We start from the raw sequence: 24,635 nt of genomic DNA, 5'->3' as shown, positions 1-24,635 counted from the left end.
GATATTTTCACTGGTTTTGTGAGGTTGGGAATAGTTGAATAATGCTGGTTGTCCCGTGCATTGATTTCATCATTCTGTAGTACTAAATATAAATAAAAGTAACTTTTTATTAATACAACATTATAAATTCTTTTTTTTTTTATTCTATAGATCATTTAATGTATGTTCAAATCTTATAATATCTTTCCAAATATCCTGATAAATACCTTTACCACTGACTTTATTAGCCAAATTTCGTTTCCTATCATCACTCAATTTTGTAAATCTTCTAATTAAATCATAATCTAATATTGGTTTAGTATTAGTTTCATTATTTTGTAATTTAATACTACCAATTCGATTAAGTCTAGGATTTAATCCACAATAATGAAACTCTTTATCAATTAATTGTTGTTGCAAAATATACATTCTTCGATATGCTGCTTCATTAATGGGGAATACATTGAAAAATGATCCATCTTGTGTAGATCCAATCACTTGGAAATAATTTGAAGTGGTATTAGGAGGAAGAGGAGGAGGAACAGCAATGTTAGTAAGTGCATCTGTTTGGACACTTTCTTCAATATCAATCAATGGTAATGATCTTAAACATGATATTGTTGAATTCAATTCAAATGATGCCTTGGTTAATAATTTGGTACCATTAATTGATTGAGGATCATCAGGATCATAATTCAATAAATGAAGTACATTATTATTATCAGCAACCAACACAAATATTTCATCATCATTAATAATGAAATCGGCACATTCTACTGAAATATGTTGAGTATCTTTACCCAACATAATCATTCTAAATGGTTCAGCATCAAATCCAACTAACCAACATCCTTTTAATGGATCTCCCAAAATTAACAAATTCCCAAAACTTTTCGATTCAGAAACATATACAGGTGTATCCAAAAATGCTACTGGAACTGTACCATCATCTTGTAAATCCCTAACAATCACTTTTTGACCTTGTGATACTAAAAATCTTCCACTCAATTCACAAATACTAGTTATGGCTCCACGAGTTTCTTCTTTGAAAATTTCTTTAAATTTATGATTGGTCTCTGGTTTACCTGGTTCTGGGATAATATCAATGATTTCATATATTTTAAAAATCCCATTAGCAGCAAGATCTTCCATACGATATTTCCCAATTCCAATAACAATATATTCTCGTTTCTTCTTATTGTATTTTTTGATCAATGAATTGGGATCGGAACCAAGGGTTGACCCTGATTCTGATCCAACATCAAGAATCATGGATTTTAAAGTCATACCAACTTCATTATCTTCCAATTCAATAGTTTCAATGACGGTCCAATTATAAGGTGATACTAATTTAATTGAACCTTTAAATGACATGGCAGGTGTGTCTTTTATATCTTTGATGATACCAGCAATTGGTTTCCCTTCTTCATCAAGACAATCATAAGGAATTTGTTTAAACGTTGATAATACAACTGTATCAGAAGTCTCATGATATGCTATTGATTTGATCAGTTCTCCAATATCCACATGTTTCATTGGTAAATTGAATTCATAATTAAAATCTAATGGTAATTCACAAATACGTGCATTTTGTTGATTATCCAAAAAAATCAATCCATTTTTAATTTTGGAATCGGAAAATGCTGAAATTGACATGGCAGCTATTTTCGAAAATTGGAAAATTCTTGGAATTGAATGAACAGTTTTCAAAATTAAATAAGGAATTACTCCTGTTACAAAAATACTGGTAAATCCATTTAAATTTGGGAAATATACTAAACGTCTTTCAATAGAAGTACCATAGGGGAATGCATTATCTGGAGCACCAGTAATAGTTAAATCTTTTTCCTTTTTGAAAAAATAATTTTCTCCATCAAAATAAAGTTTATACATGTATATTTCACCACCAATAGTCAAAATAGTAAGATATTCATCTTTAGTATCAAATTTATCACCCAATTCATTCAACATGATTTGTTTGATAAATGGATCAACTGTCAGTTGATTTGGATCAAAAAATCCAAGGGAAAGATTTTCAGTAAACTTATCAACATGATTTAATTGATAACATTTTTCTCCATGAAATCTATTAAATGCAACAATACGATTATCACCAGTGACTAAAACAAATGTCTTTACTTTATTTACTTTTGGTGGTGGAGGTGGTGCAGCCGTTGAGGGTTGTGATTTTCCAGTATTCTTCTTGCTTCCTTCAGAATTACTTAATGCACTATGTTTTCTCTTTCTCTTATTGCTGCTGGTATTATTATCTAATAACAAATTAACGTTTTTAGAAACTGCACTCAATAAATAAGAATTAGTGATATACCCAGTGGTGATAATTGTATCGTCTAATAATTTTGGAATTTCTATTTTATCGTATGATTCATTATAAGTATTAATGACAAAAATCATGACATCACCACTAGCTAAGAAAATCATTAAAAATTCATCTCTCAAAATACTACTCAAAATTTCATCGTCTTTAATTTCGTCATTTAAAGTGAATCTCTTTTTGAATTTATTATCATACAAGACAATTTGTTTAGGTGTCACTTGTAAAATAAATTTACCGTTATTTAATTCATGCATATTAATGGTTAATTCATTATTAATAAAATGCTTTGATTTCATTCTCGCATAAGATTTTTCAATTTGAAAAATTTCCGATTTATAATTGACATCATCTGAAGTGATTAAATATTTTTGATTTAAATTCCACATTCGGTTAACTTGAGAGAATGTTAATGATGAGGAGATTGATGGTTGGATCGTTGGGGTGATTATATTCAATTTGGTTTGTGAATCTGTTCCAGCATTACTCAAAATAGAAACCTCATTATAGTTTGGATTAGGTAAATTACATTTAAATTTCTCTTTTGAGCATATTCCTAATGTGAAAGTAGATGATGGACCATTGTTAATCAATTCATCATGATATAAAAACTCAATATGAGATTTACTTATGGTTTTTTGAGTTTCTTCTTCTTCTTCCTCTTTATACAAGTCATCTTCGTCGTCGTCATCATTATCGTCATCATCTTTGTTATCTTCTTTTTCTTCAATTTTATTCAATTTAGATTCCTTTGTATCCAGTGTTTTCAGTGAATCACGGTATCTGACTTGTATTAAAGGACTATTGCCATTGGAATTAGCAATGAATAACATGTTTTTATCCAATATGGCAACTTCACCAGGATGATTCAATTGTATTTTATCATAGGTTTTTTTATCAACATTATCGATATGAATTCTTTTAATTGATTTCCCATCTAATTCAAAATTAATAAAATAAAACTCTCCCGTTTGTAAAATCAACAAGACTCGATGATCATCAGGGATAGGTACTACGGAACAATTTTCTAATTTCAAATTCAAATCAGATTGATCTTGGAAACTTTTAAATGAAGCAGTTATTAAACGAGTGAATTTATTAACAGCGATACGTTTCAACACCCCACCATTATCAACATGTATCAATTCATTACAACCAACTAATAATGTACCATTTAATGGACTTGGTAAAGGGATAATTCTATCAATTTCATAAGGTAAATTGTCAATTTTAAATACCGAAATTGTAGATTTCAAATTCAAATCTAAAGTTAATACTTGGAATTGAATATTGTCTTTAGATTTGATCAAATTTCCTGCCCAAACTTCTTGTTTCAGAGATAATACTGCTATTGTTGGTTCACGATAATTATGTAAAAACTGCATATCAACAACGGTATCTATTGACGAATCTAAAGTAGTTGCATCAATTATAAAACTGGAATCATAAAATAAACGGGGCTCTTGATTAGTGGTGGTACTATTTTTATCTTCTTCTATTGTATCAGTTTTGGATTGTTTTTTGTCTTTCTTTTCTTTAGTGTCATCGATATTTTCTTCACCTTCATCTTCATCCTCTTCGTCTTCTTCTTCTTCTTCTTCCTCATCTTCGTCATCTTCTATAACTTCAAAGGGTAAAAAACATAATAAATTCTTGAATCGAAGACAACTCACTGAATTATAAGTTGGTTCTAAAATCAATTCCGACACAGCAAGTTTTTCAAACGTTGAGTTCTGTATACAATGTTCATAATAATGTAAAGAAACTGTAGCTATAGTATTCAAATGATGATCCCATTTAATTATTGAAAATTTAGCATATTTTGTCGATACCATTAAATAATCCAAATTAGGATTTTCAATAGTTCTAATTGATTTTAAATCAGTAATAGTTCCTTGTAATTTGAATTGATCAATTAATTTCAATCGATATTGTGGTTTATTAATAGTTGATTGTTTTAATTGAATGGTCTCAAAAATTTGTAATAATGATCCTTTACCCACTATAAGGTTCTTCTTGGTTGATGAGATGAAATTGCATCCCACACAGTTGTTCACTTTTGATGGATCAATAAATTCTCGATATGCATCCATGGCGGGATATAATGATAGTGGTAAGAAAGGAAAGAAAAGAAGGTGGATATGATTTAAGCAGTCAATTTGTTTTGGCGAAGATTGAATGAAAAAAAATTTCTTGCAACGCACATTTTTGTTTTTGGTTGATCGTTGTTGTTGATGGTTTTGGTCGCCATTTTTTTTACGCCACCAGTTTTCTTCTTAAACAATCACCACATATAATTGATAAGAGCACTCTATTAAAGAGATTATTTATAGACTACTGGCAATGATAATTAAGTAAAAAGTAGTAAACTTGCTGGTGGTGGGGATTGTGGGTCCATATAATCTTCAATACGTCGAGCGCTTCGTATGGTCTTCCCACGAGCAGCAATAAGACACGACCTGGGGCGTAAATTTTATCAACTGGCGCGCAAAAAAAAAAAAGTAAACACCCAATTAATTAATATTCAAAATTGATTGAAAAAAAAATAGTTCACCTTCAAAACTCCCCATAATAAATCTTCCACCATCATTTCATAACCGCTTCAGTTGGAGATAGAAGTATATTACTATTTTGATATTTTCAGATATAAACTCATATACACATAGAATATAAGTTCTAGCAATGCCGGCTGCAATTAGACCTATGAAAAAGACGGTATCCTTCAGTAAGGATGTATCAAATAACAACAACAATTTAGAATCTGATTCTGATACTAAACAATCGCCTCAATCATATTTGACATTTATCCCTCAAATTAAAAATAGTTTATTAGTTGTTCCATTTCATAATATATTTATACTTGTTGGGATGTTTTATTCTGGGTTAACTCAAGATTTAGAAACGGTGATGTGGAAAGGGTTTCTTACAAGTATACCTATACAAGTGATTTATAATTACATTATTTATATCAATTTATTACCATTAAAGAAATCAACTAGAAATGATCATCAAAATAATTCAAGTGGTTCTGCTATTAATAATAATAATAATAATAATAATAACAATGTTCCACTTTTGATTGGATCGAGTATATTTGTTAGTATTGTATTATCATTGCCATTATTTGTTGTGATTATTTTAATGGGGGCACCAGTTTATAAATATTCATTGAAAACTTTATATTTGTCTTTACATTTATCTCAATTAATTTTTAATCCTTTAATTATATTATCCAATTTGAATGTCAACAAAATTAAGAGATTATTCAAACAGGATCATTTGTACAGAATTATTTTCCATCATGGTATATTATCTAGTGTTTTGTTGACTTTGGGTGGTTGTTGGTTAGGAGTTATACCTATTCCTTTAGATTGGGATAGACCATGGCAACAATGGCCAATTACATTGTTAGTTGGAGGTTATTTGGGTGGGGTTGTAGGTGGGGTTTTGTCGTTAATAGTGAATTATTTCTCCCACTAGGCTCACTAACATTAGTCGAGTTTATAGGAAAGAAAAATAGAATTGACGTAAATATGAAATAATACCTATTGTGTGTGTGTATATGTGCTGTTCAAAGGAGTTAAAAACATACACCAAAGGATAGCAGTAGTAGAACAAGAGTATAATTTGTAAAAATTCAAATCCCGAAGTAGGAAAAAGAAAGAAAGGGAAAGAAGGGCTCATTGAAGAAGGCGGACAAATGTGACGTAAGACAAAATATAGTATGTCAAGTAATATCACCAAGTTCAATTGAAGTTGTTTTTGTAATTAAACGTGGGTTTTGCTTTTTTTTTTCGTAGAGTAGTTAAAGCAATAACCGATAATCGCTCAACAAAGAACAAACATTTATGTTAGACATATAGTGGTGGTAGTACGTAACCTGATCAATTAAATATTCAACTTGCTTATTACTAGTCTGTGGAATAATAGTAGCAATAATAATGTATTGGAAGTCCGAAATGAGTAAAATACATTTGTGTAATAATTGTAAGATTGGGTACGTATACCCATCAAAAAAAGTTGTTTCGGACTTTTCTGCCGCGAAAGAGAAGGGATAGAATAATACTAGTAGTAGCAATAGTAGTAGTAGAAGTATATGAGAGTCTCGGTTATAAGATGTGTGGGTGGGTGGGATGATCCGTGAAAGGTTTAATTCTCCCCCACTCTCTCTTATCCTTCACCTTGTTGATTTTTACCCCCTTTGTTGAATTCTTATTCTTATTCCTATTTCATTTTTGCCTTCACCTCTCTTCCCTCCCCTCCCCTTCACCCCTAATATTTCTCAATTGTATAAATATCTCCCTACTTTTCACTGAAATTGGCTTTTTTCAATTCTTTTTCTTCTTCTTCTTTCTTCTTTATTCTTTCTTCTTTCTTCTTAATTGATATTACAATACTATTACTTCTACTAATATGACTGACGGTAAATTCCCAACTAACATTGAACCAAAATACATTCCTTATTCTAAAGATCATGCAAGTTTAACTGCTTGTGCTAATCCAATACCATTGGATTTAAAATCTTTATTTCCAAATAATACTGTTGTTGTCACTGCTGTGCCTGGTGCTTTTACCCCAACTTGTACTGAACAACATATCCCTGATTATTTGAAACATTTGAAAGATTTCAAAGACAAGGGCGTCAAAAAAATCATTGTTTTATCTGCCAATGATCCATTTGTAATGGCAGCTTGGGCTAAAGCTTTGGGTTATACTGATGAAGAAAATTATGTTATTTTTGCTACTGATCCTAATGCTTCTATTTCTAAAGAATTGGGTGATGGATTTGTTGCTGATTTGACTCTGGCAGGTATGGGATTAAGATTACAAAGATATGCTAGTATTGTTGTTAATGGAGAAATCACTTATTTGGAAACTGAAGATAGTTTGGGATTCCTGGAAATTTCTAGTGCTGAAACCATTTTAAAGAGAATCCACAATTAATGAAATAATTATTATATAGAAGAAAATACGTTTATGATGAAAAAGATGAGGTTTATGGAAAAATAAGATTGAATATTTTTAATATATATACATATGTGTGTTGAAATAAGAGTTTTACAGGGTCTTGAATGATGTTTGGAATATACTGACAAATTTAATCAACCGACGTGGTAAAGAGATAAACTTGAATAACTTGTAGAGTTCCATCTCTTATTAACCTTATACATTTAATATAACATCTATAAATGTGTTTAAATCGCCACTTACTAACCTTTCTCTACTTCCATTTTCAACTACTAATCAACTGATATCCAGTAACTAAATGGCTATGTGAGCTACCATGTGGTATAATTAAGATGTTGCGTAAAAATTTCTTTACTCAAAAACAAAATTTGTGAAAATTTCAACCAGCCAACTTTAAAAGAGAAACAACAAAAAAATAACAACAACAACAATCAAGTAAACAAACACTACGACTTTCGATATATAATTATAAACTACCACCCCCTATTTAAATAGGAAACATATTTAGATCATAACAATAACATGTCGGGGTTTCCTATGGTTCCCAGATTTACTAATAATACTGATGATGATGATAATTCCATTCATTTGAAACATAATATAGGTAAAGCCAATCCACTTCGATCACCTACAAAAAGAAGCCGCAACAACCACAATAACGAAGTGTTCTCGTATAATAATAACAATCATAATTCAGATGTATCAATTGATGAAAAAATTGCAAAGATTATTCTGAACAGTAAGACTAGTATTCGAGAAAATGGTAGTGATATTATAGATAATCTTCCTAATGGGGAATATAATCAAGAAAAACAACAACAAGAAGACGAAGAGTTTGACGATGATGATGAAGAGGAATTGGATGAATTTGATACTAATAAATCGTATTTGAAATTTTTGAATGGAGAATTACAAGAAAGTATAAATTCTAATGAAGATGATAATATTAATGGGGGTGGAGGTCTAGGTGGAGGTAGAGGTGGTGATGAAGATTATGAAGATGATGAATATATACTTAGTGATGGAGACACTTTTAATGAAGAACTGTTAGAAAGTAATCTTAATGCAAGTGGTTATGAAGATGAATATTTGAGTGATGGAGATCTTGAATTTGATAGTGATCGATTTAAAGAGAAAAATATATTCAATGATGATGATATCAACGACAACCTCACAAAAGAACATCGTCATAGATATCCTCGAACGAGACTGAATAAGCTTAAGTTTGGATCACTATCACCATCGCCATCGCTTCTGGAATCAGATGAAATTGATCTTGTCAATTCGCAATTAAGTAATCCCCCGCATAATAATGATATGAATTGGAAACAATATATTATAATTTCATTGGTATCATTTCTTATGACTATATTGGGGTATTTATTGATAACGGGACAAATTTCCACTATACTACCGAATTTATTACCTATATCAGGATCTTTTGATCCAATTAAAATGGCGAAATTAGATGGCAAACTACATCGATTAGATCAAGAATTGAAAAATTCTCATCAAAAACAACAAGAAACATTATTTCAGTTACAATCACAAATTGATCAATTAAATAATAAAATTATTAGTATTATTGATAATCAGCAACAACAACAACAACAACAATCATCAAGGAATAATGAAGATAAATCAACCACCACCACTAATAAAAAACATGAAGATATAATAACGTTAGAAAATAATCAAATTCAAATAAGTCCAGAATTTCATCAATTTTTATATAAATTTATTGATAATTATCAAAATTCTTATCTTGATGAAAAATTACAACAATTGGAAAAATTTAATGATTTACAACAATTACAGAATTATGTTGAAAAATTAATTTCAATGTCAATGGAATCAATTAAACAAGATATACGAATAGATATTGATAATATTCTCGATAATTTGACCACAGCTCCTGCCCACAACAATCATACAGTGATAGTTAATCCTAAAACAAATAAACTATGGATCAATTCAATTCTTGATTTAATAACTCAAGGAACATCATCAACATCAATTAATTATGCTGATTATTCAACAGGAGCAAGAATCTTGGGATTTTTAACTAGTTCATCGACATCCAGTAGTAGTAGTAGTCATCATAGTACTCCTAGTATATTACAAAAAATGATATATGGATGGTGGATATATAAATCCAATTTTTATCAAGATGAATATAATGCCAATCATGTATTATTAGATGATGATATTGTTTGGAAAGGTGGTGATCAAATTGGTATACGATTAAGTACTAATATTATTCCCACCGATATAATTCTTGAATGTCGTGACAACAATAATAATTTGCCATCAACTCAAACTCAAGGAATTTTATTATCAATTGGATTTAAACCAAGTACAAAAAATGGATTTGATAAATTATCAAAAATACCATTAGGATTATTGAATTCTCATGGTCAGTTATCAATGACTTCTTCTTCTTCTTCATCATTACAATTACCTAATCAAAATGAAAATAAATATATTTCTAAATTCAAATTAATAAAACAATATCATATTAAATCTTCTAATGGTGGTGGTGTTGATGGTATTTATCATATTCGATTACCTATTAGATTTATAAATTTACAAATTAGTGGTAAAGATTTATATTTCAAATTTGATAAAATTATCAAAGACAACAATGATAACATCAACACTATTGATAATATTAATATTAATATTAATAATATTAAAGTATATGGGATAAATGAAATTAATGCAATTAAATATCAAGATAAATTTCAATTATTAATTGATAAGTTCATTGATATTGAAGAAAATGATCATAATGAACAAATTAGTACTACTACTACTACTAGCAAGGTGATTGAAATTAATAATAATGAGAAATCATCATTAATGGATTTTATGACATCAAGAAATTCTGAAAAGTATCAACAACAATATGATATGAATGATGATATATATTTATGATAGTATAACAATTTTGAGAAAAAAAAAAAATAATGATAAGTGAGGGTGAAGAAGAAGAAGAGAACTCAAAGGAATGGGTTGACAAAAGATATCAAAGCTATATTATACTTTAATGGCTCATTTCACTTTATTGTTGTCATCTCAATCCAACAGATTAATCGTGATATATATCCACCCATTTTGAAATCTATTTTTAAATCTGAGATTCAAATAGTAAAAAAAAAAACAGAAAAAAAAAACTTTTTAAACTATGTATCATTACTATTCATAATTTGTAACAATAATAAGTAATAATAATAAGTTATACCACTTGTATTAATATTAGTACTAAAGATATTGTAGTAAGTATTAGTAATTGCTACAAAGTTAATATGTACAACTCTTTTCTTTGTTGGGTTTAGATTGTTGTTTAGATTATATGTAACTTTTGTTTAGATAAACAAGAAATGAGGAGAAGAAGAAGAAGAAGAAGAAGGAATTGATTCATAAAGGTTTAATTATAGCTCATTAATCAAACAATGTAAGAAAATTGGTGTTATTCATCTATTCCATCAAAAGAAGAGGTACATTCCTTTGTTACTTCTTTAAGTTATACATAATAGGATGCAAATCTAAAATTGAAATTTATAGATGTTTGAGAGATGATGAGATTACAATATTATCTCTAAAAAATAAGGAGAATTGCTTAATCAATCAAATAATGAAATTTCTAATTTAAAAAAGAAATTCCTTCCATCATCCATCATTTAGAGGTTTTTGAAAATTTCATCTATCAATCTTCAGCGTGTATTTTCATTTGTTTGCTATATGGTATATGTCTTGGAGGTAATAGTTAAGGTTGAGGGAATTTACAAAAAAAGCAAATCTTTATCTATCAAAATTGTCATAGCAATTAGACTCTTTTTAAGATCATTGATGAATCCTACTTTCCTTTGAAGTTGTCATTTCAATAATTTTTTCTTCATCATAATTTCTATAACCTCCAGTGGCAGTGGTGGCGGTAGTAGTAGTTAAAGAAGTCTCCATCCCACTATTGTCTGCGCCTCCTCCTTTCACCATTGTACCTCAGCTTGCTGCCTAACACTTTTTTCTTTTTTTTTTGCCACCCACTCACCAAGAAACTAAAGGGAACAAATTTCTCCTCTGACTAAAAACTAAATAATAAGGGCCAACTTGAATTGACAGAATTCTGCCACTCTAGTGCGAGCAAGGGGACAGAGCTTGCCTTGGCTTGGCTCGACTTGGCGTAGTAAGGTTGCGAGAATAAAATATAATAAAATAAAATACATCTTCACTTTATTATACTTTGATCATGAAACAAACCTACAACAATCATCAATCATCAATCACCGCATATAGTTCCAAACTTTAAAAACTCTAAGCTTTAAAAATTTAACTGTAAAAAAAGAGTTTTACATTTTCGACTAGAACTTATTTAGACTTGAAAGCTTGGATGAAATGAGACTCTTTCTCTTCAACAATCATAAACTCTCAAGACTTCAACAGAATCATTGAATACACCGAAATAGTATATTTAATACTTCTTACAAAATAAACACTTTATGTAAACGGCAATATTACTTTATATTAATAGGTATATAATACTTTGAAACAAACAAAAGTAGCATTTTTGAATGTGACGAAAAACAAGAAACTTAATAAAAACCAATATATACAAAAAAAAAAAACCCAAAAAAAAACTAGTACCAAATAAATTTTTAATATGTATTCAAAAAATTAATTAAAACCGAAAAACTCACGAAAATATAAATAAACTAATGATGATAATAATAATAACAATGTTTATAAAAAAAAAGGGTACATTAACATGAAACCATAAATTTATCAATTAATAGTAAATAACCCTTTTTTGAAGAATGAAGAAAGGGAAAAGGGGGAAAATGAAAATTTTGTTTGTAAATATTTGATTTAAGCTCTAGTAAACTTAAAACAAAGCAGCCAAAGCCAACAAACCAGCAGCAACTGGGACAGCGTTAGCAGCAGCACCGGCTTCAGCGGTAGAGACAGCTGGAGCAGTAGTTTCAGCTGAAGAAGATTCAGCAGCAACGGTCTTTGGAGTGGTTTCTTGAGCTGGGGAAGATTCAGCAGCAGTAGTTTTAGCTGGGGAAGATTCAGCAGCGGTGGTTGGAACTGGGGAAGATTCAGCTGGTTTAGATTCTTCAGCAGTAGATGGAGCTGGACCTGGAGCTTCAGTAGATGGCAATGGGCAGTAGGTAGTGTAGATGGTAGTACCTTCAGTGACAGTGGTGACACCGGTGGTGACAGCGGTTTCGTGACATTTGTCTTCTTCACATGAGGTGATGGTGACAACGGTGGTAGAAACATCAGTAGCAGTAGATGGAGCTGGAGCTTCAGTGGTTGACAATGGGCAGTAGGTGGTGTACGTAGTGTCAACTTCAGTGACGGTGGTAACACCAGTGGTAACTTCAGTTTCGTGACATTTGTTTTCTTCACATGAAGTGATGGTGACAACAGTGGTTTGAATGTCAGTAACAGTGGAGTTGGAGTAAGCAGCCAAAGCGGAACCAGCAACAGCGGATAAGACGACAGCGGATGAGAATTGCATTGTAATGTATTAAGCGATAGTAAAAGTTGTTGTTGTTATTAAATTAACTGTGATTAGTTGATAATAATGAACAAGAAAAAGAAAGTTTAAAATAAAAATAATTTGAAAATTTTGAGGAATTATCCTGGCTTATTTATAGTTTGATGTTGATTAGGAAAAGTTGAAAAATAAAAAAAAAAGCACCAAAAAGATATTCCATGATAGTGACAATTGCCGTCCGTCCCCCTTTTTTTCTTCCATTTCTTTTTCTATGATGTTCTTTTTTTTGGCTAGTTTTAGTTCGAGGTGGGTTACATGCATGAATGAGTTGAGTCGATCCGCAAAGTCGGGAAGGTCACTCCATGTAATATTAATAACACCCCTAGTACAAAAATGAAGAAAAAAGAATAACAAGTACTAAGATTGCTAAAAATAAAAAAGTAAACAAAAAAACAAAAAGGAAAAATTTTTTTTGCATCTTGTTGATTCTTGAATTTCTTGTTGGTTTTGTGTTTTAAAATTTTGTAGAGAGAGAGAAAGAGAAAAAGAAAAGAGAAAGAAAAAAAAAGGGGGGGGACACTAAAAATTTTTATTTTTTTATTTGTTTTGTTAAGGGAACTAGGAAAAGGGAAAGTGGAAACGTTTGAATGAAAATCCATCAAAAACTACAAGCACAAACTACGAAATTGGTCATAATAACAAAAACTAAAATCTGTTGCTCTTACTAAATCAAACTAGTTTGTAACCCAATTTAGTCAAATAAGAAAAATGCAAAAACTAATAAAAAAAAATAAAATGACAAAAAAAATTTGAAAAAAAAAATCATTCTATTCGCTCATGCTGCAGATGGCATGCAAGTTGCACAATATCAGTAACAATTTTGTTTTCAATTTTTTCCTTGTTCTGGTGTCCCCCAAAAAAATTTGTTTGCCCTTATTCTCTCCCTTCTGCCGTCTCAACCTTTGTTGAGCTATATCTGATTTTGCATTACTGTTAACACCAAAGTTTTGTTGTAGTTGTTGGCTGTAGCAATCAACCAACCAACGAACCAACCATGTTTGTGCTGGTGGTAGCATTTGGTATTGTGTACTGGCTATTCCAAATTGGGCTTTTGTAAGCCCATGTACAAAATTCATGCATAACCTCTCTTCTTCTCATCATCATACTCCTCATAACCAGAAGCAAATAAATTATAGTAATGAAAAATACAACGTACTATGAGTTAAAAAAGTAGAAAATGGAAATTATTGCTCCCAAAACGACACAAATCACAGAAACTCGCCAGTTCTATTAACACAAGAATCCGTCGTTTCTTTTTCCACTTTTAATTTCACCGCACCAACTTATCTTATGATGACATAACAGGTCACTATTCAACTTAGGCTCTAGTGTAACAAGGTAGCAATTAGCACCTTTAACAATAAGGACCTGGGCCTACGAATTTTACTTATTAGGGATAATAGTCAGATAAAACAAATTCAAATGATTTGCTTGAAAATCAGTTACTCAAAACGTTTTCAGATATAACACATATCCACTACACCTGTTACTTTTTTCAGTTTCGGTTCTGGTATTAGATCGACGACGACAACGACGACAGGCGGAGGGATGGAACATTGACCCCAAATCGCACGTTTCCATTGCCTATTTCGTACGTTTTCACTTTTGCTTAGCCCCCTATTTTGTACAATAACTTTGCAACATGAATCGTTTAAACATCAGCTATGTTTTAAAAATCATCTGCGAAACTTAAAATGAACTTGAAATTATTTTTCTAAGAAGAAATCAAAACACACAACAAGACCTTTTCAAGAAGACTAGTACATCCATGAAGTTTTGTGCAAGAATCTGTTTGTACTTGTGTGTGCATACAGACAGATACATATTTGCATGTGTGTGTGTTTGTTTGTGTGAATGTGTACTTGAAATTGTTGCTATGACTAAAATTATTGCTCGATTTGTAAATCTATCAAGGTGTACACGACCCATCATACAAAAAAGTTACATCCAATTGCACATAATTATACACAAAACGTGGCAATTTGTTAAGGGAAAGCTTACACTAAATGGCTGACACTGCTGTCATAGTACACACAAAATAACAGCAATTGCCACCTCTTTTGTGGGAGGCTTTTACTCCGCCACTGCCGTCGAAATTGCCACCACTACCGTCTCCACCACCATTTCTTTCTTTCTTTGCCACCGTTGTCGCCCCCCCCCTCAAGTCAGGGCGTCGACATGGTCACCAATCTTTTGCCACTTTCCAAGAAGTCTATACTACTACAACATCATTATAATCTTATCTCTATTTTCTTGGTCTCAGACACCATGAGGTGACAGAACAATGGCGGATTAACCTATTTGTCAATACACTACAGCTGTTACTTGTCATTTGATGGCCTGACTTGACCTGACTATAATTACAAATAATAAGAAAACATAAACAAGAACTAAAAAATGATTTTCTCGATTCCGCCTTTGATCTTGTATTATGTGCTGCTAAATTTTTTTTGTAGTAATTTCACTTGATAATTAACTTCGCCACTTTATTATTGTTTCTTCCATCTTGGTTGATTCTTTGCGCTGGATTAGATGGTTTTGAGTTGTTGCTGTCCCCCATTAAGCAACAATCAACCAAGTAAACCCCTCTCTCCCTAATACAGTAAATGATTCACCAAATTTGGGAAATTGCCAGAAAAAAAAAAAAAGAAAATTTACTTGCTCAAGGTTTATAACCGTTAATCTGAAATTCGGGCTGGGTGTGCTTATTTTTTCTTTATCTTAGTGGCTGGGTGTGCTTGTTGTGCCGTGCTGGGCCGCGGCAAGTCAGCCAGGTAAAGTCGGGTGGCTTCGGCCCAATCAATACAACGTGAAATGGGGTAGAAACATTCGGTTTATTCGGGTAGATCGTACCACCAAGAATTCAAACCCCGAAGAGCCAAGAGAACAACAAGAAAATGAATAGAATCAACTGATTTGACTTGTTCGTTAATTCATTCATTTATTCACTCATTCCTTAGTTTATTGGCTTAGAAAAAAGAACATTCTCAATTTCAATTTTGTGATTATTATCCTCGTTAAACGTTACATTAACTCGTTCTCGTGATGTTGGTCATGGTGGTGGTTGTTCATTGGTAGACTAATTTTTCTTCTTTTTCTAGATCAATCGGATCAAGTTACTTTTTTGAAAGCGAAGAACTTGTAAATGAATATTTTATCGGATTTGTCAAGAAAGGAAATAGTAATATTGTTATTATTATTATTCCTTGGTTAGGAAAGTAGCGTTTTTTTTTTTTAATCGTCTACAAATCAACGAATAACAACAACAATGATTACTTCCGTCATGTAGTTGGTCAGTCACTTCAATCATTCAATATTTGAAATGAATTAACCAATCAAATTATTACTACAGTTCACTTCAATATTAGAATATGAATAATATTTTACACATCAATTACTAAAATTATAGAGATTAGTGTCACGATTAGATTTTTGATTTTGTACTTTGATATTTAAATTCCTTCTTTAATTCGAGAGAAAATGTTATCACCACCACCACCATTATATCTTGTCTCAAAATTTTAATATTTAAAAAATATATTTTGTCAATAGAAAAAGACAGGCGGGGCAAACAAGCGAAAGATTTAATCGTCATTCAGAATGAATCGAAATCAAAATTAAAATTAAAACATGCAGGCGAGCATAATTAATTAATGAACGAAAACACACACACACACCACACACTAAAAAAATAATTATTACTATTATAGTCGATCGTTTTTCTTCTTGTTGTTGTAAAGTGTATCCGTGATTGCAATATTAGTAACAACAACAATAACAACAACGACAACTTATTAATGTTTGGCGTTTTGGTGAACTTTTAGATTACACGTTAATATTAGTTTAATTTTTAGATGATTCGCGGACAACAACAACAACAACAATAACAACAGAATTTTCTTTGATTCGTGTAATTTTTTAAGTGTGTGTTCCAGATTTCAAAAAAATGAAATAGATTCAATTTGTTAACACGATTGAACCAAAATCTACGACAGAAATCAACTACGAGACTAGAACGAGAGTAAACTAATACTATTCATTAAGTCAAAAGTCGGTCGTGGTAGTAATGGTTAATTTTTGCATTATAGATTAATAGTTAGTAACTATTTACTGTTGTTATTGTTACAATTACATAAATTAGAGAAAAGCAATTATCATGGTGAAATTGTTTGGTTTAAAAGGAGAATTCTCCAATTGTACTCTCTGATGCTGAACAATGAACTATCAACTGACTTGTAGACTACATGGCAATTGATATATCAAGTAACCATGTTTCAGATTTGTTAGTTCTTTGAGTTACAAGATATTTAAATTTGAGAGAGAATTGTTGCAAAAAAAAGAGAAAAATTATCAGCTAAAAATGTTGCAATAGCGTTTGAGGAATGGGTTAAGTCATAGTAGAGAGATATATTAATTACAAATACTATTGTAAGTGTATTGTTAACATTAATGTCAAAGTATTTGAACCCACAGTTAAACATAAATTGAACGTTAACAATACAATTGAGATGTATTACTTTTTTTTTGATTAATTTGATTATTGACTGGTGATGTTAAATTCTCTTAGAGTTTTAGTCATTGTTCTATACTTTTAGTCTGCATCTAGAGGTCTCCACTGTAATATCTCTCCTAAATTATAATAGAATTAAGTTAAAGATAAGGCAAATCACGTGCTCCTTCCAATTATAATCAATGGTATTAATTCTGGATTTTCAGTTTGTTGACTTAAAGTTTAAGCAAAATAATTGATAATGTTTATTAAGTTCTGGTATGGGTAGAGTAGTGTTGGAACAAGATCAATATGAATTGAAAAAATGAATCTATTTCCTCAAAGTTGCTGTTGAATTTGTATTTATTGACACCAAGAATACGATTTATTTTCTAATCAATCAACCGCCAGAATTCTTTTTTTTTTTCCATAAACAATCAATTTTAATCTTTTCTATGATTTAATATGAGTCAATAAAAGTAAATACTTCTTACATAAGCTTGAATTTTAAAAAACAATCACTTCTTTTCCAACTAGTATGGGACTCCAGAACTTTGGAATTAATTAAATTAAATCTAGTAATATTTTTTGAATGGCTCTTCTGGCTCAAATCAAAACAACAAAGTTTATATTTATAATTTATTAAAATGTTATGAATTTTTTAGTTTTGCTAGTGGGTAATGATTACTATTTCACTTATGAGCCCAAAAAGAAACCATGCATTTTAGTCAATGAATAAGAGATTTCACTGATCGGACCGAACAGCCTCCATTCGTCATTTTCGTTCATTGGTTTGAAAATATCAGAAACCGCTAAATTTTTAGTGGGAAGATGTTTTAAATTTCTTGTTTTTTTTTTGATCTGGCTGGCAATCGATTCTATTGAAAAGGTGGAGAAAATTTCATTAAAGAAATAACTTGAAAATAGAAGGTGGATATACTGAGAAACATCTGATAATAATAATGGACTTGTCTTGTTTTCATCACTATATGTTAGGTTTGTTTACTACTGGATTTGGGGTTTGATACAATCCAGAGACTGAAAATGACAACCATATTGTTGATATATTTAACACATATTGATTTTCGTATATATGGTGAATGTTGAGGATATTCAGATTTTATTTATCTAGGAAAAGGTAGATTTCAAACTTCTGAGTGTATAAACACTACCATCAACTCTATTGGGACTGTTATTGTTATTGTATAAAAACTATACGAAGAGAACAAAATTGAAAAAGAATTGTTAGACGAAAGCAGTCTAAAGGAAGCTAGAGAGTTTTCCTTTCTTCGTCATCGGTCGCTACGTCAGAAAAAAAAAAGAAAGAAACTGAACAATTGATTATTGTTATTGTTACTACAATATTGGGTATTAACTTTTTTAAAATTTGATTTGATTTTATGTATGTATCGATCGATCGATCCATTCACGTAAAAAAAATAAACAACCTTAAAATATGTACAAGCAAGATCTTTTTCTGATGGAGAGTGTGAGTGGGTGTAAGTGTGTTACATATTATTGTAAAATCAAAACACACACTGAATACCCTTTTTTAAATGTTTCTCTAGCCTATAGGTACCACTGTATTTCATTTTGTTATTTTATTTTCAAAAAATAATTGCACCCAATATTATTATTACAAAAAAATTTAGTAACGAAAAAGAAAACGCCTGAATAAAGATTATTACCACCACTACCACTGCTACACTTATTTAGTATGAGAATAAATTAATTTGTGGAATACACGAGGCATGAAAAATACAATTCACTTTTATGGGCATTTTAATGTCATATTCGTTGAACTTGAATAATACGAGTTTTTGTACCCTTTCAAAAAAAAAAAAAAAATTTTTTTCTTAAGAGGATGACAAAATCAAATAGAAAAATGACACAACAAAACCAATTCTAATACTAGAACAATGCAATTTAGATATATACACACAAGCATGCACACACACACACACATACACATATACTTCCATTGATTGATCTCTAATAGTATTCTATTAAAAATGAGTCAGTTAACAATAATTGTCGTGTGTCACCAATGTTAGTTTTTGTTATTTTGAATTGTTAAAAATGTGTGACAAAAAAAAAATCTAAATCTAAATTTGGTCTGCCCCCACCACCCATTCATTTATTCATCACCGCCACCACATGCAATAATCATAAAATACTTGATTATTTCCAAAAAAAAAATTGAGCCATTTGGAGGATAAGGAAAGTCAAACCAATGAAAATTCTATTGGTCCAGCTCAGTTTTAAAATGATGATTGCTGTGAAATGAAAAAAAAAAATACAGAGATAAGAGATAAGAAAGATAACAAAATAATAATTTTCCAGCCATTAAATAAATTATAATACGGGGCGAGGAAGCAAGCAAGCAAGCAATAGGACCCCAAAAAAGAAATACTGTTAAGCCCCCAATTTACCCCCCCCCCCAGATATTAAAATGTGATTATTATCTATCTGTGTTGTGGTGGAGGTGGTGTTAATATTCTTGCTATTCCTCAACAAACCAACACAGATATCAGTTTAGCTACTGACTATTTTTAACTTAGGTTGTCAATACAATAAAGAAGTAAAGTAAAGTGTGTATCTCGTGCTACCACCAATACTACCTTTGACTCTACTTGTTCTCGATCAATGTTTACTAGTAGAACTATTGTAACTAATAATAGATTTCTTAACATCCTCATTTTTGACACTATCAGAAAGTAAATAGTGTAAATGATTCTATTGATAGTAGGTAGGTAAGCATATTGGTTGGCGACAAGATTTGAAAAAAAAAAAGAAATTAAATTGTTTTATGAAACTGATTTAGATTTTGGTTTCTGTTGCTATTACTTCCATGAGTTAGTTAATTAATTATAAGGTGATGTATTGCATATGTATAAGGCACCAACCCTAGGCGTATCGGTGGACATTCTTAATAAAATCTCTTTTCTGAACAATGGAACACGAATTGAAAAAAAAAAAAAAACCTGATTTTAAGAAATAGGAGATATGTCGACAATTTAACGCAGGTAAACTACATTTCGTATTCATTACCAAACACCAAACAGCAACAACTACTACTGGTCACACAAAAAGAGTAATTTAACGTAACGTAAAGAATGAGTAAATTCGTTTCGGTTCTGGTATGATCAAAAACAAATAAATTATTGACAAAAAAAACACGCAATACTCAAAGAAAGAAAAGAATGAGTAACAGAGACACGAAAAAAAAAAAATTTTCTCACTCTCACTTACTATACGTAAACATAAACAAAAAAAAAATCTAATAATAATATTACACCACACATAACCATTATTGCCGTAGCATATACACCATTAGATTATCAATGGAACCAAAAAACTAATTTAAAAATTTTTTTTATTTCCCATTTGTGGTGGCCACGGAAGTTATTAATTAGAATGTTGTATTATCAACTATACTAAATAATAGAGAATATAGTGTGATAGTAAAGAACGTGCAAAAGAGAGAAAGAATGTAAGGAATATTATGTTCCTAATAATAGATATTGCTATTAATAGGAGCAAAGGAGTAAAGAGGGAGGGAGGAAGGACGACAACATATTACTGGAAACAGTAAATAAGTTTAAGAATTACAATGCAATTTATTGGTTAAAATTTCGTCTACAGTAGTAGTAGTAGTAATAGTAGTGATAGTAAGTGGTTGGGGCGGCCAAGAAAGACAAAGATAAGCGGATGGCAACAGTAAGAGAGAAATACTTTTACTAAAAGGGAAAGACTATAAGTGTTTTAGGGGCGGATCTGTACCAATTCAGGTATACACAATGTGCAGGAATACTCACCAGTACACGAAAGATAAAATTGTACGCAAAATAATTAGGTCGTGTATGTGGATAAATATGTATAAAGAGAATTGAGAATTGAAAATTGAGAAAAAAAAAAAGAAATTCACAAAAGATATTCCATTGTATTGAGTGGAATTAATACAGATTATTACTAGTAAAGTTATTAATAGTAAGAGTTGTTTTTTTTCTAAGCAAGCATAATACGTACATACATTTTAAAAGAACAATTAGTTTTAATTAATTAATTAATTAATTAGTTACTTACTTAATTGTTAGAATGAGAGAAAAAGAAAAAACACCAAAAAAAAAAAATTTTGTTTTAATGTGTCGTGTGGTTTTGTGTAATTGAAGAGTGAGATAATTGCTGTTACAGTTAATTTATTTAACTATTACAGTGAGAAAATTTTTTTTTATCTCTCTCTCTCTCTGTCTCTCTCTCTCACTCTCTCTCACACTCACTCTGTCTCTCTTATTGTAATAAAACAATGAGAACTAAACAAAATAAATCAAAACAAAACACAATAACGATTTTTAGTTTAAGTTTAATAAGAAAATTTTTTTTCTTTCTTTCTTTCTTTCTCTTTCTTTCTGGTTTCTCTGTTTTCTCTTCTCGTCTCTCTTTTTCACTTTTTTGGATTGGAATTGTTTGATTGAGTGGCCTGTTCCTATCTTTTTTTTTTTTTCTTATATATATTTGACTCTCCCCCCTCTGTTTTTCCTGTCAAATTTTTTTTTATTTCTTCCTTCTTTTCTTTTTCTTTTTCTTTTCTTCACCAACTTTTATACATTCGCTTTATATATCCTAACAATTACTTTATTAAAAATGCAATTCTCATCCGCTATCATCTTATCCGCTGTTGCTGGTTCCGCTTTAGCCACTTACGCTAACTCCACTGTCACTGACATTGCTACCACCGTTGTTACCATCACTTCTTGTGAAGAAAACAAATGTCACGAAACTGAAGTCACTACTGGTGTCACCACTGTCACTGAAGTTGAAACCACTTACACCACCTACTGCCCATTGCCAACCGCCAAAGCTCCAGTTGCTTCTACTTCTAACTCCACCACCACCCCACCAGTTTCTACTGCTGAAGGTGCTGCTGCCGCTAACGCCGTCCCAGCCGTTGCTGCCGGTTTGTTGGCTTTGGGTGCTTTCATGTAAGAGAGTTGTCCTCAACTTTTTTTCAATTGTTTAATCAACTAAAGATTTGGGGTTTTGTTTTATTTCATTTCTTCAGATTAATATTTTTTTTTAACAACAAGAACTTACATTTTTAATAAATTATAATTTATCTATCAAACAATCACAAAAAAAATTTTCAAAAAAAAACACTTGTAGTGTATAAATTCTATATATCTTTTGGTTTTATTTTGTTATGTTTCCAATTCCCATTTTGTATATTCAAGGCTACTGAATTATATAAAGGGTATATATACATATACAAAGAATTGACTTTCAAATAAAATAAATATATATTTTTATATTACTACTTTTTTTAACTTGAGTTTATTTCTTTTCCAGAGAGTTGTATAATCAATTCATTAAGATTCTCTATATCTTTGATTGTTGTACCTTTAACAGTGTTTTGTACCTATATGACTCTTCGTAATTACTCTATATTCTGTTCCTTATACATCTTTGTTTCTCCTGAAAGTCAAGAAAAAAAACAACAGGAAAATCGATTAAACGGCTTTGATTATTAACAAGGGGGGGGGAGAGTTAGAAGGGTATTGTTTGGTTTGGTTTAGTATAATATAGAAGTACACCCTTTGGTGATGATGATTTTTGTAAAAAAAAAAAATTGTATTTGAGGCGTGATGGGCCGTGGTGGCGATAATTTTTTTTGGGTCCAAATTATTTTATTTTTTTTTGGCTTTGGTGCGTGCGGCTAGGCGAGAGAGAAAGAAATATTTTGGAATGAGTCGGGTGCGTAGGTGCATCAAGTTTATCTCAGTTTCTTTTTGATTTACTTATCATCTTACATGTGCATAAACTATCTAAGTCTAAGAAGTGTAATATTACAAACAATTGAACAAATGAAAGGTTAAAGCTTAAATGTTAATATAGAGTTGCTGTTGTTGTAGAAAGATTGGTAAGCTTTTAAAATTTTGAAACAAACAACAAATACCAAATACTAAACTTTATAAAAGTCACAAGCTCTTATTATTTGAGTAGATGATTGTTATGTACATGCATACTTATTATATTGAATATATCTGATTGTTATGAAATGAGATTCATTCAATAGAGGTGAATTCAAGACTTACTTTTCTTAATAGTAGAATTAAACTTTTATATTATTGATTATATTACTTTATCAAATCGAAATACCAATTGAAGTGTACGTGAGTTTTTTTTTGTTTGATATGGGGACTTGAATTGAACTACGAATAATTGGTCTTCAATTGGTATGAGGAACACAATTCCACTTAACTCTACTACTACTACTATTACTACTATTGGTAAGGGTTAAAATACTGGATTGATTGAATTAGGAAATTTCATTGCCTATTTAAGAAATGACCCGAAAAAAAAAAAAATAAAAAAAGATAATCTAAAATTAAAAAAAAGTTTAAAAAAAATTGTTTCTTTTTTTATTTTGGCGGCTCTATGGTCGTGTTTTTTTTTTTCATTTTTTTTAGTTTTAGTTACCTCTTTTGAAACAGAATAAAATCTTAATCAAGATTAAAATTTGAAAATAGCAATAACAAATAATAGTAATAATATGATTATAAGAAGAGAAGATTGAATATGATGATGAGGATTTACTTAATAATAGTAATGAAATTTCCGAATAATGTTTCAATAATTAGTGGGTGGTGGGTATTTCAGCTCTACTACTCACTCATCCTGATTAAAAAAAAAGAACAATAATTATGCCTCAGAAAACTTTGATTATATATATGATGTTGAAACGAACTTAGTGTTATAAATCCTCTTAAATCTTCAAATATCAATATTCAACGTGAGATATATTTGCGCAGTTCCATAACCGGTAAACCAAAGCGAATAATTTCCTACTATTTTTGTAATAATATTATGAATATCTGATTGTAGTACTTTAAGAAAATTTGATCGAGTAACGAAGAATAATACTGAAATTCGACCTTCATCATCAAAGATAATCAAATGAAAATTGATTATTCTAATGGAATTGTGCTACTTAGGTTGTTTTTTTTTTTTGGAAGTAATATTGAAAAACTAAGTAGTTGTAATTTAGTAGTTCTTGGTCTTTCTTTTTTTTTTGGTGAATTTTGCAACTAATTTATCACCAAAAAAAATAAAAAATAAAATTTACAACTCCTGAATTAGTGAAATACTAAATTACTACCCAATCTATATGATTGTTGATAGTACTATTTTGTCTTTATTAATTGGTTAAATCTCATTAAGAATATTCATATATGAATTAGTTATAGTTGTTTTCAGAGTAAATTTCTGCAGAAACATACATTTATTCTTATCATGGTTTGAAA

At 30.4% G+C, this 24,635-nt stretch overlaps 6 protein-coding genes across 6 annotated transcripts; 4 read left to right on the top strand and 2 right to left on the bottom strand. All coding sequences in view use genetic code 12, as the record gives it.

The window, feature by feature from the left end:
* Positions 1 to 144: 144 nt before the first annotated feature.
* Positions 145 to 4,407, bottom strand: CAALFM_C402430WA (cleavage/polyadenylation factor CFT1; the record flags this gene model as incomplete). The annotated part of the gene is made up of 1 exon (XM_715417.2): positions 145 to 4,407. The coding sequence occupies one exon, from the start codon at positions 4,405 to 4,407 to the stop codon at positions 145 to 147; it is 4,263 nt and encodes a 1,420-aa protein (XP_720510.2).
* Positions 4,408 to 4,996: 589 nt separating this feature from the next.
* CAALFM_C402420CA (mannose-ethanolamine phosphotransferase) lies at positions 4,997 to 5,794 on the top strand (the record flags this gene model as incomplete). The annotated part of the gene is made up of 1 exon (XM_715418.1): positions 4,997 to 5,794. One exon carries the CDS (start codon positions 4,997 to 4,999, stop codon positions 5,792 to 5,794), a length of 798 nt encoding a protein of 265 aa, XP_720511.1.
* A 933-nt stretch (positions 5,795 to 6,727) lies between these two features.
* On the top strand, positions 6,728 to 7,258 carry AHP1 (thioredoxin peroxidase; the record flags this gene model as incomplete). Its single annotated transcript, XM_715419.1, has 1 exon — positions 6,728 to 7,258. The coding sequence occupies one exon, from the start codon at positions 6,728 to 6,730 to the stop codon at positions 7,256 to 7,258; it is 531 nt and encodes a 176-aa protein (XP_720512.1).
* A 546-nt stretch (positions 7,259 to 7,804) lies between these two features.
* CAALFM_C402400CA (uncharacterized protein) lies at positions 7,805 to 10,219 on the top strand (the record flags this gene model as incomplete). Its single annotated transcript, XM_715420.1, has 1 exon — positions 7,805 to 10,219. One exon carries the CDS (start codon positions 7,805 to 7,807, stop codon positions 10,217 to 10,219), a length of 2,415 nt encoding a protein of 804 aa, XP_720513.1.
* Positions 10,220 to 12,164: 1,945 nt separating this feature from the next.
* On the bottom strand, positions 12,165 to 12,806 carry PGA62 (Pga62p; the record flags this gene model as incomplete). The annotated part of the gene is made up of 1 exon (XM_715422.1): positions 12,165 to 12,806. One exon carries the CDS (start codon positions 12,804 to 12,806, stop codon positions 12,165 to 12,167), a length of 642 nt encoding a protein of 213 aa, XP_720515.1.
* A 9,172-nt stretch (positions 12,807 to 21,978) lies between these two features.
* Positions 21,979 to 22,320, top strand: PGA59 (Pga59p; the record flags this gene model as incomplete). Its single annotated transcript, XM_715424.2, has 1 exon — positions 21,979 to 22,320. The coding sequence occupies one exon, from the start codon at positions 21,979 to 21,981 to the stop codon at positions 22,318 to 22,320; it is 342 nt and encodes a 113-aa protein (XP_720517.1).
* Between the last annotated feature and the right edge of the window lie 2,315 nt (positions 22,321 to 24,635).

This window comes from Candida albicans, chromosome 4, assembly GCF_000182965.3.
Source record: "Candida albicans SC5314 chromosome 4, complete sequence".
Taxonomy (NCBI): domain Eukaryota; kingdom Fungi; phylum Ascomycota; class Pichiomycetes; order Serinales; family Debaryomycetaceae; genus Candida; species Candida albicans.
This window is presented reverse-complemented; position numbering and strand designations above follow the sequence as displayed.